Source organism: Typopeltis vanoorti, chromosome 12 (assembly GCF_054136105.1).
Source record: "Typopeltis vanoorti isolate ZY-2024b chromosome 12, IOZ_Tvanoo_1.0, whole genome shotgun sequence".
Classification (NCBI taxonomy): domain Eukaryota; kingdom Metazoa; phylum Arthropoda; class Arachnida; order Uropygi; family Thelyphonidae; genus Typopeltis; species Typopeltis vanoorti.
The window spans coordinates 48,267,768-48,282,043 of record NC_143560.1 but is presented as its reverse complement, the minus strand read 5'-3'; the positions used below and the strand labels follow the sequence as shown (position 1 = coordinate 48,282,043).

At 34.3% G+C, this 14,276-nt stretch overlaps 1 protein-coding gene across 3 annotated transcripts in view; it reads right to left on the bottom strand.

Annotated features, from left to right (window-relative positions):
• The window catches only part of LOC150100765 (afadin- and alpha-actinin-binding protein-like), a 187,217-nt gene that overhangs the window by 32,579 nt on the left and 140,362 nt on the right, over window positions 1-14,276 (bottom strand). For 2 of the 3 annotated variants that reach the window (XM_090401952.1, XM_090401951.1), the window contains one exon: window positions 13,337-13,480. In XM_090401952.1, coding sequence (XP_090258078.1) covers window positions 13,337-13,480 — 144 coding nt within the window. The remainder of the gene's footprint in view (window positions 1-13,336; window positions 13,481-14,276) is intronic. The other variant, XM_090401954.1, reaches the window with a different exon arrangement.

Genomic DNA, 14,276 nt, shown 5'->3' with positions numbered 1-14,276 from the left:
GTTCCAGACTATTTGAGGCTTTCTTGCAGTTACAGTAGCTTAGTCTTTTTCAGGAGTCACAGATATCAATATTTTGACAGAATCCATGACAATTACAGAAAGAATGCTTTCAATTACTGAAATCTGGTGGATTCACATATTATGAGGTCTTGTTTTTAATTGTCATTTGGATTTTTAAAACAACTGATAAAAACTGTGGACAGCTAGCAACTATCTCTTCCTACTCAGAAAAATTATCCAAGATCTCATCAAATTCAACTATATAGCATACTAAGTATTTTAGTAGTTGTGGATTCCTCCGAGGCAAAAGAGGTATCTTCTTTATCTATAAAGTGGATTTTTTACTATTAAAAAATATCAAGATTCTTACATCCACAAAAACCTACACATCACCCCATGAAAAAACCAGGTGTTTATGAGATTCACTGCTCTTGTGGCATTTGTGTTATGTAGACAGGAAGGTCGAGAGAGAGAGAGAGAGAGAGGGGGGGGGGGGAGAGACACGTAAAAGAGGCCGAAAAAAAGGAGAGAGCATAAATCAAGCATTTCACACAACTACTACAGGCAATCAAGTACTTTAGCAACAAACAAAAATGTCATATATTTTTGGAAGAAATATACGACAATTTTCTGTTTTACAAGAAGATTTAAAGGAGCCTCGCAATGGCTCCTTTAAATTACATTGTGTAGAGATCGCATGTTTAGGATCTCTACACAATGTAATAAAAATCAAGACTTAATTTCACATCAAGTATAGTCTGCTTTCATAAAAAATTTAACTGCCAAGGACCTAGGATATAACATGCATGATACCGCAGAAAATGTGATAACTAGCAATGTTACAACACATACAGTAATGAATTTACCATTTGTATTCTGGTTTATGAATTATATGTAACAGTTGTGAAGTTATCAAAACATCTAATTTGTGTAATTAATTGTTAATAGGCTTTTGTGTAAAACTTTCCTGTACCAGTACCCCCTGATGATATGCCAGCCTGGTTGGCCCAGTGGTTAGCGTATCTGCTCTCCAGCCAAAAGGCTGTGGGTTGGAATCCCACCTTGGGTATGGATGTTTGTGATAGTACCAGTGGTGGTCGGTGGTAGATGCCGTTGGCGTGGATGATGAAGGTAGGTGTGGTTGGTGGAGACAGAGAGATGTTGAGCAGATGCCCTTCCTCAATGAGTCTTTGGACCCCCTGGAGGTGTTACATAATAATAATAATAATAATGATTTAAGTCATATGATTTACAAAACTTGTTAGGTGTTAATAGCTTATTTTTATTAAACTTTTTATTTACATCATAATGTGGTCTCAATGCCAAAAACTTCCCACAAAATAATATGTTGTGTTAGGGACCATGAGATAGCAGTGTAAAATTTCTCAAATACATTATAACTTATGTTTGTTTTTACATGTTTTTCTAAGGAGGTTGCACTTAAAGAAATGTCAATTTTTGTCTGTAATAATCTTGTATTTGTAATAATTTAACCATGAGCCTCTGTTAAAATAATGCAGTGCTTGATGTCGTTATGTAATGTTGTTAACTCATGTCCATATATGGACATTTCAAAAGATGCATGAAGTATGACACCATCATGGTCGAATGTCAATACGCGACCATATATGGAAGTTTTGAGAGGTATGCGCATGTGTACAATGGAAGTCTGGGCCTTTATAAGGTGAAACATCGAGGACTTTGTCTTAGGGTTTTCACCTTCTCTTACCTAGGTCTGCCACCATGTGAGGTCCATTGTCGGTAATTGAAAAAAGAAAAGCATCACAAATCTCAGAATTCTTAATCTTCACTTACCTGGGTCCACCGCCATGTTAAGGGTAATAAGGGGCATAGAATAATCGATGACTCAGACAAAGAAGAAATTTGGCAGGAAATCAAGAATGAGCCAGGGGAAGGAAAGAAAGAAAGACAAAAAATGGAGCACTTTCATGTGGACAAGATTCATGTAAAAAGACAGTGCTGAACAAGAATTATAAGTACTTACGTATGTGATATTTCCAAGCAAGAAAGTACACCAAGTGTCTCTGTGTATAAGTAAAATAAGATTGTGTAAGTAATATCAAAATAAGCTCATTAGGTGTGTCTTAATCTGAACTGTGTATAAGTAATTATTGTAAAAGTAAGAAAAGCTTACTCAATTGTAGGATTAGCAGGATATTCTAGATTGTGATTTAACTTTAAGGGAAGAAACATAGAACAAAGTATGAATCAATTGTGTGTGTGTGTGTGTGTGTGTGTGTGTTAATGTGAATAAGACTGGGTACATATTCCTTTTTGATTTAAATGGTTTGTGAGCAACACATTGGACTGATTCTGTCAATGCACTATCCTGAAAATTTCGAACCTGCATAAGATGTGTGTATTAATGTGAATAAGACTGGGTACATATTCCTTTTTGATTTAAATGGTTTGTGAGCAACACATTGGACTGATTCTGTCAATGCACTATCCTGAAAATTTCGAACCTGCATAAGATGTGATCAATAATTAAGCCACGACTAATTAAAGGTAAACATTAACATAAGTGGGGAATGCTAACAATATCTGCGCTTTGGCTTTAGTTTAAAATTTTATAATCTCGCACTCAATACATAGTCTAACTGGCACAGTCATAAAACAAATTTGATAGAGTATAGATCGTGAGAACATAAGATCTAATAGAAATAAATAAATGGCATTCGACCATTTATGACATTTAACAAAGTTTAAGTAAAAGGATTATAAAAGACAAAGCAGGTTGAGAAATATCTAATAGAAATACAGAACATTATAACAATGGCACCTATCTGCCTCTCTTCACTGGATGCTGTTTATAATTAGTAATAGTCTTGTGCCAGCTATCTGAGCGGCTACGGGTGAGAGAGACTGTCTGTCACCCTTCAAAAGTTAGATATGACAAAAACCACCTCGCCTACTCATTATGGGAAATAAAAGGCATTAATGGATTTTCTCCCTATAAAAACAAATTATATAAATCATACTTGTGACTTATTTTATTTGGTAATTTCTCCAATGTATTCATCACAATATGACTAATCCATTCCAACAAAACACGTTACTTTTAGCCTGTGCCATGTAGGCAAACTGATGCTGACATCAGCAAGCTGCAGAGGCATGCAACTCATGTGGCTACACAGACTTAAACAAAATTAATCGATTGCTTGGAGTTTTACAAGTTACAGGGTTTTTTGATCTAAGTTTTACAACTTAGACAAAAAAAAAAAAAAAAAAAAGGAGAGAGACATTAATATGAGAAATATTACGTTAGCAGTTATAGTACATTAAACCATCAAAATTAAAGCAGGAAAGAACTGCAAATTCTTTTAAATTTGAGTGGCTGAAAAGTGACAATTTGTTTATAAACTGCAAGTATATGCAGTATTTAAGTTACTGCATATACTTGCAGTATATGCAGTAACTTTAGTTCAGTTACTTAAATACTTATATGCAGTATTTAAGTAACTGAAGGGTAAACATTTAGCATGCTCTCATAGAAATATTTACAATGGAACGTACAATATTTAGATGTTGTAACCAATTTTAAGCATATAAAATTAAGAGTTTGTGGCTTGCAACCATTATTATGAACTTGCAACCAATTCCCACGCATTGAGTTTGAGACTGGAAACTTGCACACAAAAGTTTTTTTTATGTACACATGGGCTAACAAAGATTAAAGGGAATATTACCACCAACCCTTCTGGATGAAAAAAAAAAAAGGGACATTTTGCAAATAGGATATTCACCTGTTGAATGCATAATGAGGAATGATGGCAATTAATGGGTACCTCTGATGTGTTCTGTTTCTTGTTTTATTGGTGCCTGTTGATGTCACGATTTCAGAATTAGTTGCAATTTGTTGAAGATGCCGATGAATTTGAGAATGAAAAACCCATACTGATGAAAGGAAGAATTAAGAACCAGAGCGCAAGCATGACAGCAGGGTACTAGAGTCCACTGGCAATAGTCTGGATGACAAGAAATGAAAAAAGACTCAGGAGGAATAGAGCAACAATAGCAACAATTAAAAGGACTAGTACCATCAACCACTGGGAGGTCCCTTCTACCATATGAAGAGATGCTCATTAAGGGATAACCACAGGTCACAATATTGAGGAAAAATAAATGTTTCCATTAAGGTCTCAAATTTGTAATGTATGAACTACCGAAGTATAGATGGCCCTTGTTTAATAGCAACTCTAACAATATTTAATGATAATATGGCACTGAATTACCATTTTTTTTGAAAAAAATTTTTTTAAACCACAATGCCATTTTCTAAAGTCATTTTAATACTGAAAATACTATAAAATATTAATTTTGGAGAGAAAAAAAGGGCATGCACATAGCACTTTTTGAGTAGGATATCCCTCATGGTGATATCTAGTCATTATGCACATTAAAGAGAATGATGACCAGAGCATAACATGTTCTGAGTTCGTTGGGGAGAAATGACTTGAAAAAAACTACGTTTAGTCTAGAGCATTTTCTCGATTATTAGTCCACCCATGGTACTAATACTATTGTACTATGGTTTAAAATCTTTCATGGGTGGGATTCAAATTAATAAAAAAGATCAAATGCAGAAAGCTAACAAATATTTGAGCATTATTATATGTGATTTTCTCTAAAACATTTCTATGTTTATTTAGATTTCAACAAGAATCAGTTTTTAACTCAAAAAAGTTCTGCTTCTTCATTACTAACCTTCAGCAGGACCATAAGGCCTCATGAGCCAATTTCAAGTGTAGAGCAATGTATACAAATTCCAAATTAAGTAAATGGATGATTTCCACTGCCTGAATAAATCACAGTATGCTTATTTATAATAATTTCCTTGTTTCAGTCTTGTCTAACCAATCATGTCAACATCTTTAACTCCTCATTTTCACAGATTTTTTACTGTATGTCTGTTGAATGCAAGTTATTCCACCACTCTTTCAGTTTATGCTAATTCCCTGACAAAATCTGGAAGAGAGGTCTTTGTATAACTGAGCAATGCGATACCTAATTATGTTGCACAATATCATCAACATATAGGCAGTTTTAGTCCACACAAACAGTTTGATTGGCTAACAACAAATTGCAAGCCTATTTTCATTACTTAGAATCCAAGCAAATTGCTACTAAATGAAAGTTCTCTTAGTTATGTAGCTTTGACCATTAAGAGAAAATATAAGCTGTACACAGACAATGCTAATAATTCTGATGACTAACAATTTCCTGATGTCTTCCTTACTAGAATTTCTGGAAGCCCACAGGCACTAAAAAATCTCACTGTGCAATGGGCCATTTTGAAATAAATTCACATCACTCTGCCTGTCATCAAGAAATTTATCTTTGTATTAAGTGTTGCATGCTGTAGCTATTTGCTTTTTTTGTTGTTGTTCTTAATTGTCAGTACATGATCATAACTTACAGTTACCAGTTTCTCAAGTTTTTGAAGTTCACTGTATTGGTAACACCAATCATCATGACATGGTACTTCTTTAATTCTCATTTTACATTTCATGGAATAAAGACAACAGCAGGAATGAAGTTAAACAAGGTTTAATGACTCCAGTATTGACAGAGATATTTTCAGAAATAAACTATAAAAACCATGATGTGCACACAAGAGGAGCAAAAGCAAGTGAAAGTGACTAGACTGCAAGTGCAAGTCCTATCAGGACTAACCTCGGTAGGCAGCCCACATTGTCAGGTGGGAGGTCTAAGAATCCCATATCCAAGAGTTTCACACAGCCATATTTATTAAGGTTGTATTCATTTTTAAGATCTGCTATTGATTATAAAAAATCTCTGCTGCTTGTATATGGTAGTGAAGCATAGTCTTTCTCCATTTGATGCTATGCATGAAGTCTAAAGCATGGTCCACTAAATTGATTGACCATAATTATAGAGGCAAATGCATTGTGTTCTTCAAGATGGATGGTGGTAGATATTCCAGTTTGTGCATTAGAGATGAAGAAAGAGGCAGCCATAGCATAAGGTTTGTAAGCAGTGAAGATTAAGTTTCTTTAAAAGTTCTGGCTTTTCTCTGAGGTGCTAAAAAAAAAGAAAATAATGGTAATATGATCATTATTATAATCTATTTAGGAAGAGATGTGGGACAGAGGGAGCAACAAGTATTTTCATATTATCTCTTATATAAACCACAATTAAAAGATACAAAATAAAATTGTTCATTCTACTAGTTTATGTTCAATGGTGTACTTCATCAGGAATAAGGATATTTTTAATTTGAAAACAAATAGCAGTAGAAAGATTTATTATACAAAACGTGCGATTTGATGGAACTGTCATTAAACTGATGGTTCATGCTGTGGTGAGATGTCACAGATGCGATTTATTGTTGCTCTGTAATGTCTACACCATAATCCAGTTATGAGTTGCTTAGGTCCTTTATATAGGTCAATTAGAGTTAGTTTATATCAGGCCTTGATTTTTTTTGTATTTTATTATGGTGTGTTGGACACAGTGTCATTTCAGTGGCTTCTTTAAATTTTTGAACTCGCTGTTAAATTCAATAAATGGCATTCTTGGGAGTTGTTGTCAAATAACCTGACAATTTTGCTGATCATGAAGGTGTTTTACCTCTACATCTTTGATGCAATAACAGACATGTACAGAGAATTTTATAAACACATGGCTAGCCTCTTAAGTGATGGATGAGGTTGTTCAGGTGACTGAGGTAACATTGGAGATTTTTGTTGTTATATCATACTGTCTCAAAACATTAGCAATTTTGTCAGTTACATTTTTTATGTATGATAAATAACTGCATCTTTATAGTTTACATTTTCATGCAAATATCTATCTATGGTGCACTTGGTTTTCTGCATACAGAGAAAGATGATCTCTTTTGTCCAGTGATGGAGATTAGCACATCCACGAAGTTCCCCCTCCCCCGTTTCCTGAAGATTTTAAGGTTTAATCTTTCAAGAAGGTATTAAAACTATAGTGTTTCTTCAGATCCTGCTGCATGAAAAAAGTATCTTTGATATAATGTAGCCACATTTTATCAACAAGATGAAGGAAATCATATTGGATCCGACAGATATATTAGCAAGATCAGATAAGCCATAATGAGTCTTTTTACCAATGTTCCAGAGAAGACATACTGCTACTAGGAGAGCTTTTTTCATTGGACACAATCCACATTTTTCAAACATTGTCTAAATAACAGATTCTTATCATGAACAGTAGGAAGGTCTAGCACTGGGAGTGTCAATTTCCTTGTTGACAAAGATATATATCTTTTGAAAAGATGGCCATTCAAAAATACCACAAAAGCAAAGTCAAAAAATACGGCTATGTTGTGTCAATGATATTTTCCTCCTCTGACTGGGATCCAAAGAAACCCTCTATAATTTTAATAACTTCCTGAATGGTTTAAACCTTAAAATTTGTTTCACGGTGGAAACAGAGAACAACAGGACACTTCCTTACATGGATGTACTAATCTCCATCATTAGACAAATCAGTCTTTCTCTGTATACAGAAAAAAAGTTCAACATATATAAGCAGATATTTACATACCACTTCTCACCACCAACAGTTCACAGAAGCAAGGTGTTATAATGATCCTCAAATACAGAGCATGTGCTATATCTAGTGATAAAAGCAAAAAGAACGAGAATGGATTACCTCTGAGGTAATCTTGCTTCTAGAATGGCTACAATCTAATAACTATAAATACTTTACTAAAAATCACCAAATGTGCAAGAAAATGTGAGTTATAGAAGTATAGTTACTTTAATATACATAAATTTAAATGTAACTGATAAAACAGCTCATGTTTTAAGAGGCCAGGTATTTATACTATTTTCTGTGCGTATGGCATCTATTATAGTGGACAAATGAGATGTTTGGGAGAAATTCACATGAAGGAACACAAAGATTTAAAGAAAAAAACAGACCTTATAAATGAGGCCTGGCTTTTCAAAACTGTCAGGTTATTAGAACTGCAGCCATTAGATAAGAGGATGTGACAAACATACATAAGTTTAGCTGCAGAAGAAAGCTAGTTAGAAGAGAGGTGGATGGCTCTACTAATAAGAGTTTGTGAATGTATCAGTTTGTGTATATAGGTTACTATAAATGGTGAAAGAAAGTGAACTGTTAAGAGGATATATGATTAAAGTGTCTAGAAGGGTCACTTTTTTTTTTTTTTTAATAGTGAACTGGATTCTAGGGTGCTGCTTGTTGATGTAGAGGTGAATGTGCCTAATGTGTCAAAACCCTTCAGTCAAATTGAAGATATACCATCAATATACCTTAGCCAGATAAGAGGTTTAGGAGTAGCAAAGCCCAGAGCTTTTTTCTCAAAATGTTCTTTTATTCAGAAACTGGCAAGAGGATATAAGAGGTGAGAAGAACACCATTGCAGTATGTACTATTTGTATATTTTGCCTTTCCAAGTAAAGTAGCCAGCATGGATGGCAAGATTAAAGAAATCAGTGAATTTACAGCAACCACAGGAATAGGTTGTTACATTAAAAAATTTGTTACAGCAAATTTCTTTTAGTATAACATTGTATCCATGAGCTTTCATTGGAAGTTTTCAGTGGTTTATTTTATGGTGAGTGAGTGACTTTGTTATAGCAGCATTTGCTACAGTAAGTGCACAACCAAATGCAGAGGGAGAGGGGGATGAAAAAGAGCTAATTTATACAGCTGAAAACCTGAAAGTTTGACTATGCTAATCTACCATTCTTATTCAGATTGTAACAACGTAATAAGACCTAAAAAAAAAATGAGTAGGCATTTGTGCCTGAAACTCTTTCTATGAATTTACTGCTTTTTCAAAGGATTTCGCATTCAGTTACATCAAAATAGGATTCTGTGTTTGATGTAACATATGCACTTTTTGATGTTGCCCATTCTCTTCTCTACAGAATGACTATTTTGACCAAAACAAAAGCTAAAGTGAAGTGGGAATGACATTTGATATATACCTTGGGTAATGACAGAGGATCTTGTTTGTTGGCAGAAGATAAAAAATTGGGTAGTCTGTTGCACTGTTTGAAGGTGGGATATAAACTTTCTCAGGAGATTTATTCTAAACAGTTTGTTTACTTTGACATGAATCACATCCATGAGAGGTTATATTATAGTATATTAGTAAAATGGGAGATGAAAGTGTTACATAGGCTGAAAATCCTGTCCTAGAAACCCAAGTGGAACTTTTTCTAGCCCTGATGCCAGGCGATGAAATTCATTTTCCACTTAACGACAAGCATCCAGGCAAGTGAATTTACGCTTACAGGTTCAGAGAGCAGAGATGCTATCCACTTGGTCAACCAGGCTGGTCAAATAACTGTTATATATGGAGTTTACAAGTCTTGTTTCAAATGATGTAGATGGCATGTATGACTTTTCTGATAACTATATTCATTTTGGACAGTGTCTGCACGTGTGGACATCTCATGTGGGATTTAGCTTTATTGTATGTATGCCACTTCTGTGTTGGACAGTGCATTTTCAAAAATGTTTATATGGCATATTAGTTACAACTTTGTTGGTAGAATTTTATTTGTAAAATGAATATTTGTGAACTGTCTTAATGATATCGAAAATCACAAATGCAATTCAAACTGATTTCAAGTTACGCGCGCGTGCGCACACACACAGCATGTATGTCTTGAATTGCTTTAGAAAATTCTCATTAATAAATTGTTTATTTTCTGCACCAATGACTGCATTATAAAAAGCTGTTACATGCATTTTTTTTTTTAACTGAAAATTTGAAAGACTATGTTAGGACAAATGTGTTTAGTTAGATACTATATACTTGGTGCCATTAATTAAACCTGTTTTTGCTTGCATGCAGCATAATCTATGCGGGAGGGAGAAGGACTTGTTTTTCATTATGAAGTGTCATTCCAGTTGTCCCTAATTACACTAATTAATATTTAAGGAATTGACAGCGTACACTAGAAATATAGATTAAATAAACTTTAATTTATACTTTCCGATATTTCGGCGAACATCACATTGCCATCTTCTTGGGAACTTACTACTAAGACACGTGCACACAAGTACTAATAACAGCAAATGAGACTAAAGCTAGGAAGCTAGCGTTTTCCTAAAGTCCTGATGGTGCCCCCTGGCGGGCTATATTGGTAGTTCTTGGCCTTTGGGCTGAAGTTCTTCTGATAAACGTTTATCAAATTTGGGGCAGTCTCATGCATCCAAATTTGTTGAGGTTTGGCATGTTCCTAAGGGCCGAGGCTGATTCCATGAATAGTCTTTCATACTTGAACTTGCTGCGGTGTATTACTGTGGCTTTCTTCCATCTTATTCTGTGGCGAGTATCTAGAGCATGGTCTGCAAGCCCAGAGTGGCTGTACTGGTGAAATCGGATGTAATCCTTGTGTTCTGAGATTCTGATATTTGCTGTCCTGCCTGTTTGGCCAAAGTAGGACAGTTTACAGCTGCAAGGGACCTGGTATACACCAGGTAGGTCTAGGGGAAGTGGTTGGTCTTTGGTGGAGCGGATAAGGGATGCCAGTTTTCTATGTGGTCTGTAACAAGTGGTCAAGTCATGTTTTTTTAAGATTTTATTGATTTTTTCCGAGGTGCCTCGGATGTAGGGAATGGCGATGGATTTAGAGTAATCTTTATTGTGAAGGGGAGGGGGGTGGTGGGTTGTGGATAACTGGGTTAAGTATTTTTTGGAGGGGGTAGCCGTTGGCTGAGAAAGTGTCACGGATGTGATTTAGTTCAGTGGTTAGGGCTTGATCATTAGAACAGATTATTTTTGCCCTGCTGAATAATGGTTTAATAACTCCATATTGTTGTGAGGGGGGGGGGGAATTGTTGGTGAATGTATCTGCCTGTATGGGTGGGTTTTCTATAAACTGAGAAAACCAAGGTTCCATCAGGTTGGCGGGTGACTAGTGTGTCTAGGAAGGGGAGGTTATTGTTTTCCTCTTTTTCCAGGGTGAATTTGATTCTAGGGTGTTGGTTGTTTAAGTGTGTTAGTAAGGAGAGGAGTGAATCCGGGCCATGTGGCCAAATAGCGAAAAGTTCTGCCTGTTTGGCCATGTGGCCAAACAGGCAGGACAGCAAATATCAGAATCTCAGAACACAAGGATTACATCCGATTTCACCAGTACAGCCACTCTGGGCTTGCAGACCACACTCTAGATACTCACCACAGAATAAGATGGAAGAAAGCCACAGTAATACACTGCAGCAAGTTCAAGTATGAAAGACTATTCATGGAATCAGCCTCGGCCCTTAGGAACATGCCAAACCTCAACAAATTTGGATGCATGAGACTGCCCCAAATTTGGGAAACGTTTATCAGAAGAACTTCAGCCCAAAGGCCAAGAACTACCAATATAGCCCACCAGGGGGCACCATCAGGACTTTAGGAAAACGCTAGCTTCCTAGCTTTAGTCTCATTTGCTGTTATTAATACTTGTGTGCACGTGTCTTAGTAGTAAGTTCCCAAGAAGATGGCAACGTGACATTCGCCGAAATATCGGAAAGTATAAATTAAAGTTTATTTAATCTATATTTCTAGTGTACGCTGTCAATTCCTTAAATATTAGTTATCATGTTTAACCAGCGTATAAGCCTCTCAACAAGAATAATTACACTAATTGTTGTTAAATATAGCACAGACTATAAATGTATCTGTACTGTATTTAATGATACAATAAAACTACTAGTTTTTTTTCTTATTCAGCAGTACAGTGTTTGTTAAGGATGGAATATTTTTCATGCCATAGAAACATTATCATTCCAGTCTTCAGAAAGAACACATGTAGTAAGAGGGGTTCATTTTTACACATATAAAAATGATCCCTTGTATGTATTATAAGAAGTGGACTGCATCCATTGATCTCTAACAAAATACTTGAATAAGTGAGAACTATTATTAATAAGACAGAAGTGCCACTATCAAAAAGAAAAAAAGTTATGTAATGAACATAGGATTCCCAAAAGGGTGGATAATTCTGATAATGATTGGAAATTATTTATATATATATATTACTATGTAAAAAGTGTGCTGATCATCAGTGAGTAAAAGGAAATTCTTAGAAAACCAAGTGAAATATAAATAAAACAAAAACAAATGCACATAACAAGCACAGCAAACCAGACAAGATGATTTGCTGTTCTATGAACCCACATGTATTCGTGCCCTAACTAGATGAATTACCTGAACATTATTAGTTCATCGTATTAGCCCTTATTTACTGAGCTATCAAATGTATACAGCTGTTTACTATTGGTAGTTATTTATATTTCAGAAACAAATCTTGTTTCTTCTCATCATTTTTTTTTTTTTTTTTAATTTTCATGCCCATCATAAATGCACATATGTAATGTCTCGAGTTTATAGGATCACATGCTATTTGCTCCACCCAGCAACTTATAGGAACACACATAAGATCACAAGTATAAATTATTAATAATTTGTTTGCCAGTAATGAAATTATTTCTATTCATACCTGTTCTTTCTTTTCCTTATATTTGCCATTCTCACATGGTTTGTTAATGATAGTACACACACACCTTTTAGTAAGTATGTCAGTATGCAAACACAAAATTGTAGCAGGGCAGTATTTTCTCCTGCCTCACCAGAAGGTTAAGGTAGGGCAAGATTGTCAGTACAATTGGAACTATCTGTTAAGACCTCATTTTACTACGTCAATGTTTTAATAGCAAAGAATTCTTTTTGTGAAGATGAGTAAATGGAATTGATGTGGGTGTGATCTGCTTAGAAACATTTTAACATTTTCACATTTCTGACATTGTGTCACAATGCTAGATTTCTGTGAGGGATGATATGCTGGGTTTTTCTTTTTCTGCAAGTATCTGTGCAGATAGGTTGATGTCATACTGATAATGCAAGGGTTTGGATAAGAACATCTAGGAAAGATAACTGGTTGTCTGTTTTAATGGAAACCATTGGTATGGAAGTCTGAAGGAAGAGTAGGGTTAAAAACAATAGTATCAATGGTAGATCCATATTAAAATATAGTTCTAGCCAAAAGGTCTGAATGAAGGTCAATTTCTACTGAAAATTTAGTGCTACATTTTGTCAATCTATAGTACATTTATTATGTTTTTTTTATGATTCTACTAAGATTCCTACTAATTCAAAAAAGGAAATTGTGTTTTCAACTGATGAACAGTATAAAAGGTGCAATGACATTTTCAATATTTAAAAAACGCTGTTAAAGTTGCAAAATCAAACTATTCATAGTAAACTTCCTATGAATAGTCCTGTTTTCATTATCAATATTTCCAAGTTAAAAATTCAAACAAATAACTAACTGTATTTCAAGGTGCCTACCTCTTTTTCTAGTTTTAAGGCAGTTTCCATTAGTGATTTTCTTTCTTTATCAACTAATATTTTCTGTTCTTCAAGGTACTGTTTATCTTTTAAAATTTTTTCCTGTCCTTCCTCTATGGTTTCTACTTGAGAAAACACCTGTATCTTAAAATAAAATATTAAGTTTTTAATTCTCTTTGTTTTGAATAGTAAGTTTTTAAATTATTAGTCAAAAAGAAAACATACTCCAAAGAAATATTTCTATATCAAAAAAATTATTTTTGTGAAATGAAAAATTCCACAAAATAAGTTTATCATGTCAAAACAACTACTTTATACCATCTGGAATGTTTTTGTAACTTAATTGCAAATGCTCCCTTTGAAAAGACATGCATACCCAAGCAAGTAGCCAGAGAATTATATTATTAGCCTTCCAATAGGAGACTTAAGTTCATTTGGGGTGACAAGGATGAAATAAACTTTATGTATAAAAACATAAGACATAATAATTAATAAATAACATAAAACAGATTTAACTTACATATGCATTTTTATTAGTATAAATTTTTCACCCTAGTATCAAGAGGATCTTCAGTATGACATCCAAATTTAACAAGAACAGAAACCAGTATATTCAATTATGACATGCATGAACTGCACGTACATGATGTAGTGTCATAGTCTAATTATATTAAGATCTTATAAAAATAACTAACAAGATTTAATAATAAATAAAAATTAATTAAATTTAAGTCAATTCTGGAATTTGTGAAGAACTATTTCCCATATTTTGATTGAATTTAATTGAAGTCCATTATTCCTATTTAGATTTGGTCGATGTAGCAAGGCTTCACAACTCTCTTTGTATAAATGTTCCAAGAGATTATTACTTTTATGAAGAACTTTAATTTTCTTTCAAAGAACTCTGTGATAGCATGCTCTTCTCTGGCTTATGACATAG